The sequence below is a fragment of the Solanum dulcamara genome, chromosome 5 (genome assembly GCF_947179165.1).
Source record: "Solanum dulcamara chromosome 5, daSolDulc1.2, whole genome shotgun sequence".
NCBI classification, from domain to species: Eukaryota; Viridiplantae; Streptophyta; class Magnoliopsida; order Solanales; family Solanaceae; genus Solanum; species Solanum dulcamara.
Window position 1 is genome coordinate 70140245 of NC_077241.1, and position 13484 is coordinate 70153728.

The 13484-nt window shown below is 34.3% G+C and overlaps 1 protein-coding gene across 1 annotated transcript; it reads right to left on the reverse strand.

Annotated features, from left to right (window-relative positions):
* Positions 1-1909: 1909 nt before the first annotated feature.
* On the reverse strand, positions 1910-3194 carry LOC129888440 (acylsugar acyltransferase 3-like). The gene has a single exon (XM_055963414.1). It carries the CDS (start codon positions 3192-3194, stop codon positions 1911-1913), a length of 1284 nt encoding a protein of 427 aa, XP_055819389.1. The 3' UTR covers position 1910.
* Positions 3195-13484: the final 10290 nt, after the last annotated feature.

Genomic DNA, 13484 nt, shown 5'->3' on the forward strand with positions numbered 1-13484 from the left:
TCACCCTATGGAGCGAATCCTATGTTGTCGGAACCATAAGAAATAATCTTAGCAGAAAGAGGTTGAGACCAGAGGCATATTTAGGATTTCGAGAGGATGGGTGTGCTATTACGAAAGGTGGAGTGTTTCCTCCTTTAATGGCCCTACGCAAGATGAAACTGGATTATCAGGCCAATGGGCACCAAATATCGAATATTCATACCGAAAAAATTAAAAAGGAAAATTTCATCTTTCTATATTTAGAAATAATTTTACTCTTAATGAGATGATTTATAACCTTAAAAATATTTATGATTACTTTAACCACATATTTTAATTATTTTTTTTTACACTTCGTGCCGAGTCAAATAATATCATTTAAAATAGGCATAATACATAAATATGTCTTTTAACTTTGGCTCATTTGATATTTATGTCTTTCAATTTTGGGTGTGCACAAGTAGGCACTTAAACTTGTATAAAGTTGAACAAGTAGACAATGAGTCCTATGTGACATAATACACGTAGGATGCAAATGTCATGTAGGATGCCACCTAGGACATGTGTGTTTATTTATTTAATTTTATACAAATTTAAGTGTCTATTTGTGCACACCCAAAGTTGGAGGGTATAAATATAAAATGAGATTCAGTTAAAAGACACATTTGTGTATTATGCCTTTAAATTAAGATGGAGGGAGTACAATTTAGTAGGTTCAAAATGAGCATGATTTCCTTTATTTTACGTATAAATGTGCCCTTTAAGTTCTTGATCAAACACATATATGGCTTGCATTTATTCCAAAGTTGATTTCTTCATGTGTATTTGTTGGGCCGCTAGCAAACAATATCAAAGCTAAACTAAGACTAATAGATGTAGGCTTTCGGCCCAAATCACATTCAAAGCAGGCAGCATTATAGGCATAAATACTTCAAGTACTTTGCCTTAAACCAAATCAGAATCTTACTATAGTTTCCTTGAGTCAATAATTCAGTTTCATTGTTTTAGGAATTGAGTTAGTAATCTAATTTTGCTTAATTCATAAGTACTTTGTAATGTATTCTTTAAAGAACAATTTACTTCAAGTTTGAGTTAGCTCGAAGGGGCTAGCAATATTTGAATAGATATTTTGCCATAAAGGAATAAGAGGAGTTGGGGATAATTACGCCACACGGTTATTCGGCAAAAGTAATTATCAAAAAAATGGTCACTCACTATATATGCATGTATAGTCAGTATATATTTCATGTATAATCAAGCTATATTCTGTTTTTAAGTGTATCATAATGTATATTCAGCGTATAGCTCATGTATAAGTAATCTATATTGTATAGACAATATATACTTTCTATGACTTTTGGCAAGGTATATTGTATAGTTACTGTATATTTTCTATGATTTTGATTATTTTTTATGTAAATAAAACACAATTATTTTTATTGTGAACTAATTAGTTTATTGTATATATTTGAAATTGTCCCTAAGAGTTGATATCTAAGAGTTAATATCTAGGTTACTCTGAATTTGGCTTATTTTGTTTAGGTGAAGTTTACTTAAATCTTAAGAAGGTTGGTCATGGTTTTATATCCTTTGAGCCATGTACATCAGTGGTTTTTCACATAATAATTTGTGTCATTTACTTTATTTGTCTTTTTTTTAAAATGATATCTCTTTGTTCTTTAGTAATTATTAAATTTTAACTTTCTACATGCATGTTTAAAATCACAAGATTAAAGATTATTTTGGTACATTCTATATATCTTTAGTTTATGACCCTAATATTCTAAAATCTTTTTTTTATTTTGTAAAATCATGTGTTATCAACTCAAAACCAACCAAACAAATTGAAACAGAGGACTATATATATCATAAAAAACAATATGCATTAGAAAATCATGACGAACAAATACACTTTGCAAGTGTTGCCCTATTTAATTAAGATTAGGAATTGGAGAAGCAAACTGGAGGAGCTCTTTGCTATTCTCAAATTGAGTCACATGTTTTTCTGGTAATGAAACAATTGCCTCTATCCCATCTCCACTTTGATTATCCATAAAAATGAAGCTGTTTCTAATCCCAATTACTGGAATTGTCACCCTGTTAGGCTTTCCCCATCCAAAATCCAAGTTATTCAATGGGTAATTGCAAACACTGCTACTTCTATAAAATTCAAATTTATTAGCCATCGATGCCCACTTAGACCAAATCGACACTAGCTTGTTCTCCTTCACATGGTCTTCCTTCTTGAGTTTATCTTTAGCTTTCCTTAGCTCGCGAACCACTCTGGCGATTGTCATTTCATCTTCACTCATCGTTGCCACTTGTATAATACTAAAAATATTCCCCATTGCCCGTGTTGGTAATGGTGGATCCAATATTGGACGTAAATTCACAGCTAGTGTCAACACGGATGGTTTAAAGGATCTCGAGTTAGCTCGAGCTGCAGTTGTAGCGCACTTGTAAATTAGTGCGGACAGTACTTCAAGTCGTGTTGGATTTTGCACCCCTGTTTCTGATGTCACTTGAGTTTTCAGCATCTCCAATTTCGAATTGGAAAATATGTACCTTTTTGTACTAAGAGGTATATTGTCAATGTCATCAACCATAGCATCCGTGTGAATAATATTAGTGGTTGGCGAAAAAATGGACGATCCGATCATTTGAGGGGATGGGATATTCACGTTGTGATCACGAGCTATGGAAGCCCAATCACTGATAAAATTGCAGAGTGTGCATCCATCAGCAATTTTGTGTGATAGGTTAGCACTTACAGCTAATCCGCCACAATTAAAATGGCTTAATTGAACAAGAAGTAAACTTTCCTCGTCTGGAGTTCGACCCCAAGGTATACCTTTAGGGAAAGGTAGATATTCAGGGCCAGTGTCGGGAAGATTGACGACTTCAGACATTGGACAATCATATTTAACGGTCATAAATTTGGCTCCCATATCGTTGCAATCGACGAAAGTGTTATCTCTGAGTCTTCCAGCAAATGGATAATAAGAGGACAAAACTTTGGATAGTGATTTTTCAAGAATATTGGATATTTGTAGTGGTTTTTTAGAGGGGAAAGGATAGAAGGCTGCAATTGGCATGTACCCTGGAAGCATGACTTGATCAGATAAAGAAAGATTGTAACGCCCAAGTGAAAGAGGGGTAGGAGAATTGGGCTTGATAATCTTTTTAGCAAAAGATACAAGCCTTGATGCTGCCATCTTTTCTTTGAGTTTATCTGGATAGGTGTTTTGTAACCTATGGTAACATTCAATACTTATAGTAGGCAGGGCATCCAACGAGGAATTCCTTCACCCTTAATTAAAGTTCACGTATTCGAGCCTTGAGAAAGTAGAAATTTGTAGGGTGGAGTATTTCCTCCTTTAATGACCGGACCTTATCTGGTGTAAATTCGAACTAGTCACGCCAGTGAACACCGAAAATTAGATGCTCATACCGAAAAAGAAAAGAAGAAAAATAGGTGGAGACGAATCTTGTACTCCTCCATCTCAATTTATATAATGCATTTTTTAGGCATAATACATAAATGTGTATTTTAACTTGGCCTCAATCGGCATCTATATCCTCAAAATGTGGGTGTGCACAAGTAGACATATGCGTCATACGCGGCCTCCTACAGAGCAATTCGTGTTCTTCATGGCATCCAACGTGTATTATGACACGTAGAATACATGTATCTACGTGTTTGACTTTATACAAATTGTTCACACTCGAAATTGGAGGACATAAATGCTAACTGAGGTCAAGTTAAAAGACACATGTATGCATTTTGCCTTGTATTTTAGTTAGTCGTCAAAAAATATCACCTTTCTATATTATAAAATAATTTTAACTTACATTTTAATTTTTATCTTTAATGAGATAATTTATAACCATAAAACAGTCTACTATTATTTTAACCAAGGGTTTGAAAAAAAAATTCTTTTATTTTTTACATTTTGTGTCGATCCAAACAATATTATTGTAAATAATATAGAGGGAGTGCAATTTAGTGGGTTTAAAATGAGCGTGATTTTGTTTTATCTATACGTTTTATAGTTTGGTCGTATATGCATTAGGGTGAAGCTGGAGTGTGTAATTCTTCTGTGGAGTCATCATCTTCTTTCGAAAGGGAAGTACCATTTGATTATATCAGCTGATTCTGAATGGAAAAAGCAGATCGTAATTTTGATGATTTAACAAACTAGAATCTGGTATGGGACCTGATCCATATTAGAATTAAATTGTTGTGTGCAACTAAAAGTGACAACTGACAAAATAGTACACTGTTGTAATCGTTTTGTGAGTGCTTGGATTGTGTCAGTATGATAGGCCTCCTGGCCAATAGAATTGCTCCAAAAGGACATGGTCATCCTATATTATGTCTCATTATAATTGGCACAAATAGTTTTCAAGAAATCATATCTCTTACAACCAAAATGCAAGAACATTTTCACTCTCAAGAAATAGAAATGAAGGAACAACAATAGAGCTCAAGATTATAATTGTGTGTTGTTTCTAAGTTTTATTTCTTCGCTCATTTTATGTAAACCGGGTCCTGATCTATAAAGGAACTTGGTGTTTATTTCGAATCTGTCTTTTGCTTATTTTGGAATCCGTAACTAGAGTTAGCTAGGATGAGTTGTTTTTGAAGTCTAAATTAGTCTAAGGGGATTAGTTTAGTGGGAAACAGAGTTGTTGCTAAGTGGTTGAAGATTCCAGGTATCATAGTAAGGGGGAAGGGATTAAGAGTTTAATTTTTAGAATTGCAAGTGTTTGTAATCATTTGTTGCTCATTGTTTGATAATGGAATCTGGTGAAATTTTGTGAGACATGTCATGGTTTTTCCTTCCTTGAGCAAGGGAGTTTTCATGTAAAATACTTGTGTTTTTTACTTTTTCTGTTCTTTACTATTCTTACTATAATAAGGTAACATGTCGAGAGTCTACCGGTAGAAATGTACAGACCATCAATTGGTATCATATCAAGAACTCTCTATAAGGTTATCCCCTAGAGAGGATCTTGTGATAGTGGTTGCTCCTACTAATCTGGAAGAAGCACAATAAACAATTCGACCTCCTCTTTTTAATGGTCAACACTATAGGTTGTGGAAGACTAAGATGTATGACTTTATCATGGCTAAAGATTGTGAGCTTTGTAACATTATTCTTGATGGACCATATGTAGCTATGAGGGAAGTGACGGAAGGAGAAAGCACCAAAGTTGTTCCTAACACACAAAAAGAGTACAATGATACTGATAAAGAGAAGATCGAGAAGAGTTATAAAGAAAAGAAGTTATTAGTGTGTGGAATAGGACCTGATGAGTACAATTGAATCTCAGCTTGTGAGTCTGACAGTGAGATCTGAGATTGTTTAAAGATAGCTCATGAAGGGACCAGTCAGGAAAAAGAGTTTAAAGTGGATATGTTTACAATCCTAAACGAGAACCTCATTATGAAAAAAGGTGAAACTATCCAGGAAATACATATCAGGCATACCTCCATCAAAAATTAGGTGAGTTTTATGGATGAGGAAATACATCCAAGTAAGTGTAACGACTTGTCCTCTTTGTTGTGGATAGGCCAATGAGGAAGGAATTTGGGCCCAAAAACTTTGGGTAGTAACTTCAAAAAAATTTAGTCTAGGCCAAACTTAGATTAATTCTGAGTCAGGTGAGGTCTAAGGTGACCTTGTGATAGATGGGGGATTGAAACTTTATACAGAGTTGTTATGACTTCATGGAATTTCTTTTGGGTGAGTAAAACTCCCAAAATTAGATTCGGCATGAAGGGTACGATTTAAGATGCCATGGGATAGGGGTGTGTTGTGAAAATGAGGGTTTGGAGCTCAAGTTCCTAGCTCTTTATTTTCTTGCAACCCGCCAGAGCGGGATGGTCCCACTGTGGCAGGACAGTCGTGAAGTTAAAGACGAAAAAAACCTATGATTCTGCAAAAACTATTCTTAAGACATTAGGAGGCGCAGGGCTTTATAATTTTTTCATGGATTCTTACGCTTAAGGTAAGATTTATATTCCCAAAACTCATCATTCGATTCCTAAAACCCATAAACTACGATGGGTGGTCATTATGGGAGGGTTTTGGCCTGTGGATAATGGTGGATATTAGCCCTAGGTGTTGTTTAGGATCATGGGTTGGTCTAAGAATGGAATTATACTATAATTAGACTAAGGTAGACCATTATATTGATCTTTTGTATGTATTTACTATATTTAGACCAAGAACAAGCAGAACGAACCCGTAAAAGAAAAGCTCTTGCATCTTACAGTGGTTGAAGCTCAAATTCGAGATAGGTGATGATTTTGTTTCACGTATGTGTTTTATGTACTTGTTAAATTTCTTCATTGTATGCATGTGTGTATATAAATAAGGAAGTATGCTAAAGAATATGTGAAATGATCACTTACTAGACTGTTTTGTGATGAACCTGTTCTTGGTGTTATAATGTGGATTATTGTTGGTAATTTGTGGTTAAAATGATATAATTGGATCAGGTGTCATATTTCGATATATAATTGGATCAAGTGTCAAATTCCGACACACATTTGGATCAAGTGTCAAATTCCGACACACATTTGGATCGGGTGTCACATTCCGACATAAATCTTGGATTGTGTGCCACATTTTGACACAAATTAAGTGTTTGTAAGTTTCATGAGAGGACCCTTATGTGAAGCTGCATGATATTGAGGTTGTTGAACTGTGATCTTGCTGAGTATTCTTTGATATGAAAATGGTTAAGTTATTCTATATATATATATGCTTATTATGTTGGCTTTACTCGTCCATGACTCGCTTGGCGGACGGGTGAGTAACGCGTAAGAACCTGCCCTTGAGAGGGGAACAACAGCTGGAAACGGCTGCTAATATATATATATATATATATGCTTATTATGTTGGCTTTTTCTCAAGACTTAGATTTCAAACACTAGTTTACTTTTATGACTGTGTTTTTCTTTGGTATTGCATTCCTTTGTCTTATACTTGACATTGCTAGAGTTTTGGTACATGCGACTTTCAGTTCTAGGAGTTAAATTTTGCGTACATGTTTAAGTTTGTTGACTAGGTTATTTCTGAGTTTATGAAAACTCAGTATTAATTATCGATTAAGACTGCTACCGCATCTTTATTTTATTTATTTACTGCATTAGTTAATTGTTGGGCTGTTGAAATGGTTCTCCAACCAGAAGGTTAGTGTAGGTGCCCGTCACGAGGGTTCGGGATCGTGATAGTAAAAAAGTAAGAAATGTTCCAAAATTTTGGAAAAGTAAAGTTGATGTTGTTATAGAGTCAAGGGACTGAAAACTCTTGCCTTGGACGAGTTGAGTGATAATCTCCAAATGCACGAGATAAACAAGCAGTAGGAGCACTCTAAGAAAGACCTAGAAAAACAAAGTGGAAGCAATTTCTCAATTAAAAATGACTTTTGTCATATTTGTGGCAAACCTAGTCATTTCAGTATAAATTATTCAATGCATAAGGATGATTACAAGAATTATGTTAAAACTGAGAGTGACAGAAACAACCCAAGGAACCTGGTCCCAAAAAATTCTAGGAGAAGAGTTGTGGTTGATTATGTTAAGCTTGCTGATTGGGAAATTCATCAAGTGAATATAATGAACCTGAGGCTCCAAAAGAGTTCATAAGAAGAATTGTGGTTGATTATGATTTCAAGCAAGATCTTGCTGCTTGGGGAGATTCTTCAAGTGAATTGGATGAACCTAGAAGATGTGTCTATGATAGTAGTGGAAGATAATAAAAGTGTTTTCGACTCATACTTTGCCCTCATAGCGAAATCAGACGATGATGAGTATGATAAGAAAATATTTCTTGCTATCAAGCAAAACCTCAATAACTATTTATTCAAAAAACTGAAAAGTCTAGCTAAGGTTTTGACTGACTCATAAGAAAATAACTCAAAAAATCTTGGTATCGAAAGTCTGGGTCCCCTCGATCTGTGAGCTCACAACTAAAAAGGATATCTTGAGTGATAGTTTGGACATTTTTGAAAGTGAAAAAATTGCGTTGACAGCTCCACTTTTTGATTTTGAAGAAAAATTGACTTAAGTGATATAAATCTTAAGGAGAAGTTGAAGAAGACTCCTGAGTATATTTTAAAAGGAAAAGGTGAAGCTAGTGGATTACAACTTAAAACTTGAAAGTAAGCTAAAATCTACTGAATTGAAGATGAAGATGACATTACAAAAAAATGGTCAGCTGAAAAGGGACCTGGTCCGCATTCAAAAAAAATGGAATAAATTTTTTAAATGGATTATTTTTTCAAAAATACTGGAGAATGTAACTCATCAGAGACACAAAGATGAGAAGGGTCTAGGTTGTGTGAATATAGATCTTCTACATAATCCTCGTAGTAAATATATCACTAAATCAGATAATTTTCTATGTACTAACTAGGATGGAAATAGACATGTCAAAAGAGATCATTTGGCATGGAAAGGAGTTAAAGAGTGTTTTTTAGAGTATTTGAAACAAAAGAAACAATTGAGAGTTGGACTTGGTCCTAGGTTAAATCAAAAAACATACTCGCTTGAAGAAAATAGTTATACCAAATTGGACAAGAAATATACTTATTTCTCCTTTATCTTCCTACCGGTAACTTAGACTCAAATAATGTTCTAAGCTTAACAAGTGATCTAGGTGCAAGTGAGTGAAGGAAGCAACAACTAGTGTTGATACAAGGAGAGTGGATGCTTAAAGCACATGACTGAATATGCTGAAAGCTTTCTCTCACTCAAGGCACTTTAGGGTGAGAGTGCCTCTTGTGGAAATAGAAAGAAACACATGTTGAGAAGATTTGTGTGAAGCTGGGATAATTTAAAGTAATTGAGCTTCGTGTGAAGCTGGGATAATTAAAAGTGATTGAATAACCAAACTCAGTCTTTAATCTCCTAGCATGTCACTTGGTAAACTCATTTATGTATCTTTTGCAGATATACACACTTGAAGAGTTTGCTACAAGTGAGGAAAGTCAGCAAAGATTTGGATTGACTACATTCAGACTGCAGAAAGGGATCTTGTCCTCATACAAGATTAGCACTCTTAGAATCGATGCGACTCCCACGTGTCAATTGTCAAATGTTCTTACCGTTATCCCATCTCCTTTGAATTCAATCAACTTCTCAATTAAGGGACCTGACATAACTTATTAATCACTTTCTCACAAATTTGTGTTCTCACTTCTCACTCACATCCCTCCAAATTCTTTAGAATACCTTATTCTTCTTCTGCTTGTCTCTCCCAAACCCTCACCATGTCTCAATCTTCTGAGAAAACCAAGAAGATGCTTGAGGCTCTTAATGAAATTAATCTCTTTGCCTTTGCATTACCTTCTAAAGAAATCCCTATAACCCCTGTCACACTTGTTCCTTAAACAGACGAAGTAAAGCCTCCCAGCACTGATGTTTTCAGTACAACTCTTGCCTATTTTCGTACCTTCAATCTACATACTCCTCAAGAGCTCTCTTCAAACCCATCTGTTTTGTCAAAAGTAATTCTTAAAAAAGAGAGATCTACTGCATATTAGTCCCAACCTGGTCCCTCTTTATCTAGATTGTCTGAATAATTTTTTGACGGTGACCTACGCATCAGCAAGAGTACTAAGTCGAACATTCTGGAAATAGGTGAGAAACTAGTAGCGTAGAGTCTGACTTACATGAAAGATAAATGGAGAAATATATTCTCAGAAGAAGAATGGTACCAGTCTCCAAGAAGGGAAAATAAAATGTTTTTGAGAAACAAAATGTGAGGCTCAATTCATACTCTACAAGAGAGTTTCAAAGAAATATCTTGAATGACGCCATGAAGGTAAATAAATCACAAACTACAAAAAATCAAAGAAAAAAAAGAATGTGTGTTGTATAAGATGGTGTGGATTAGGAGACAGAGATGGTGGATTTCTCAAATGAAAAGGACAACAGTGAGACTGAATCAGATGATATAGCTTTTGCATTAGAAAAATGGAGAAAACAAGTTCAAACCTAGCAACAATAGTATCAAAAGGGTAAATCTGGAAGAACTTCAAAATAACAGTCCCACCAAAAAAAAGATATTGCAAAGGAGAGGACCAAAGTGAGAACAAGAAAATCAAAGAAACATGACAAAGAATTTGGCCTTAAGAAGGAACCTGGTCCCGACGAAGAGTCGATAAGGAAGATAAGGTTCTTACTAAGCAGGAAAGGGTTCAAATACTCAAGACTCAAAAAGTCTTGAGTGGAAGGGTCTTTGATCCTGAATTTGCAGATCTACCAGGAATGAGGGACCTGGTTAATAATGTTGAGATCCAAAGGTGGACTCATCTTTTTGAATGGCCAGTTCTCATACTTTATGAAAAAGAAGTGCCTGAGTTTTACTATAATTTACAGTTAAATGAAGATTGGAGTATGGATACAGTGGTTAGTAGTCATCAAGTTCACCTCACTGAGGACACTCTGGTAAAAATCTTGCAGGTTCCTATTAAAGGAATTCGTTCAGTTGAAATATTATTTCCTTCCTCTCACTTCATTCAGGAGATCAGGAAGGTATCAAAACTCAGTAGAGTTGTGGTGTCCTAGAAGTTTATGAAAGGCACCTTCCAGCTATACTTTGAGTTCGTCAATAAAGTCTTGCCTCCCAGGTCAGAGAAATATCGTATTCAAAGTAAATGTTTCCATTTCATTGAAGTTCAAATTAAGCATCAAATCATTAAACATCACCCACATTGAAGAGATAAAATATAAAACAAGAATGCCAATTTATTTTATTTATTTATTACTTGTTTTGCCTTAAATAGTGGTGGAATTTCTTTGCTAGCAAGTAATATCTATCTATCTATATGATCTAATATTCCATTCTCTTTGCATCCCGCACTTAAGCTCCTTCCCAATAGTCACCATCTCCAGCGCCTGCACTTTAAACCAAACAGACGCCAACTCCATGAATTTGAACAGACGCTAATGTCCATGATTTTTCATATAGACGCAACCTTTAGCTTTTCACTCTATCAAACAAACGCACGCAGACCATTGTTTTCCATCAAACATCTATTTTTTATGAACAGGTATACTCGTCACTCTCCTTATTCAAACGTTCTACCATTGCAAATCCATTTTTCTCCACTAATTTATTCGTTTCACTATATATGCAGATAACTTGCACAAGAAAATTTCCTAAAATCATTAAGTATATTTACTGGTATACGCTTCGCTGCCAGTTAATGAGATGTAATGTTACTCACGCCCATTATTACACTGCTCACTCTCCTGTTGTCACGCTCCAAGCCTATATCTTGGATGTGGCTAACACTCAAAAATCATTGTTGGTCCCAAGCGGATCCTTGGTCTAATAGCGAATTATAGAACAGATAGATAACTCAAATGACTTGCGAAAGCTTAAATAGATGAGCATGTAAAGCATCTAAAGAAAAATTTAAAACAATCGTCTGAAAATAATCTATATAGATAGAGAAAGTGTTTTCAAAACATCTAAAAGAAAATGTAAAATTGATTATCTAATTGTGTCCGTGTAGTCTCTATTAAACTGATGGTCGGTATCGGAACAAGACCTCCGGCTACCTCAAAAATGCTAGAATGAGCAAAATAAATTAAAAGAGTCATCTAGAAGCAAGAAGGTCTCACCAAAGCTGATGGATGTCCAGGATCATCAGCAGTGATCACAACGGAATTCCTGTTGATGATTCTGGACACCTTAATCTATATCATGAAAAGACGCAACGTCGAATAACGTCAGTACATGGAATGTACCGTATGTAATATGGATGAATGAAACAGATATCTGAACTAAACATAACTCAACTGAAGTAGACATAAATATGATATAAAAAACATTAAAGTTATACATTGAAATATTCAATAGAAGCAAAATATTTAAAATAAGATAACTTTACTTTATTGGAGAGTTTCACCGACAACCATCACTATGAGCCTCGTGATGATACAACGACTTATCCACGTTGCCAGAGCCATCCTATACCTTGTCGAGATATAGGAAAGCAACTTTAGGCAATGAGGAGTCGCCCAAATTTGTGGTACGATCTTATTCTATGCTAGCTACGTAGTTTATGGGACTACGTAGAGTGCCAATTTTATTTTTTTATTTATTACTTCCTCCATTTACTTTTACTTGTCACTTGTTCCTTTTGACATATCAAGAAAAAATATATTTTTTTTCATGTTTAACATCAATTAATAATGATAGTGTGGTGAAATACCTATATCAATAATTATTTTCTTACTAAGTGTTCCAAGTCAAACAGTAACAAATAAAAATGAACGGAGGGAGTACTTGTTTTGCCTTAAACGGTGGTGGAACTGCTTTGCTAGTGTGTGTGTCATATATATATTCAATTATTACTTTTCACTTCGAAACACAAATTATTTATCTCAAATTTTACGATGAACATGATCAAAAGCCCACATAATATCAACGGAGGAGGGATTACCAGTTCGACGTTGTGTATTGCTTATGTTTCTATAATATTACTAGATATAGGAGTCTGTACCAACACAGACTGTTATTTTCTATATTGTAATCTACATGACATAGCTATAGAATTTGAAAAAGTATATTTTAAATTATGAAATTATGATTTATAATACTATTTTTATGTCATTTTCAAATAAAAAGCATCATACAAAAGGTTTGACTTTCTGTGGAAAATTATTTGAGAAAAAACTAGGCTGGGTTGGGTTTTTCGGGGACAAGAAACGCGTTACGACTAAAGAAATGAATTTTGAATTTAATTTAATTTTAAAAATTAATTTAAATGATAAAAATTATTCAAACCATATTAAAAAGATCATTCATTCTTTTGATTGATATGGAACTCTTCACATACCTCTCACACACATGACTAACCATACATCTGGTACAACATTTTTTTAAAAAAAAAAGTTGGGGTAGGTGCAACAGGTGATGGGATAAAAGGTGTGAAAATCAAATTCTGATTAACAAGATAAAAATTTAGATAATTCACCAACTGAGGTACTGAAATTTCCTTTTGGTGGTACAAACGTAACAACAAGCTTTATGGGAAATTAGCCCTAGGATTTTTCTTATGTCACTTTTTTATTTCTATTTTTGTGTTCTTGGGTTGCTAGCTGTTATCCTACTAAAGACCTTAAATTAGTCCTTACTTTGAATTCTGATATGTTAGTTACGTTCAAGTTTGGTTCTTATATCTGACTTTTACTCTCTATTTAACGATACTTGTTTATTATTGATTTGGCATAGAGATTAAGAAACTATAAATAGAAGGATAATTTTACTATATCACCTTTTGAATATAATAAATACAATGTCTTGAAAATGTAATAGGAAAATGACTATTAATTAACGATAAGGGTAAATTTAGGAACTAAGTATAAATTATCTCTTGATTTCATAAATTGAACAAATATTATTGAATATCTTAAAATATATAATGAACAAGTAAAGATGGACGGAGAAATTATAATGCATGGGGTAATGTACAAC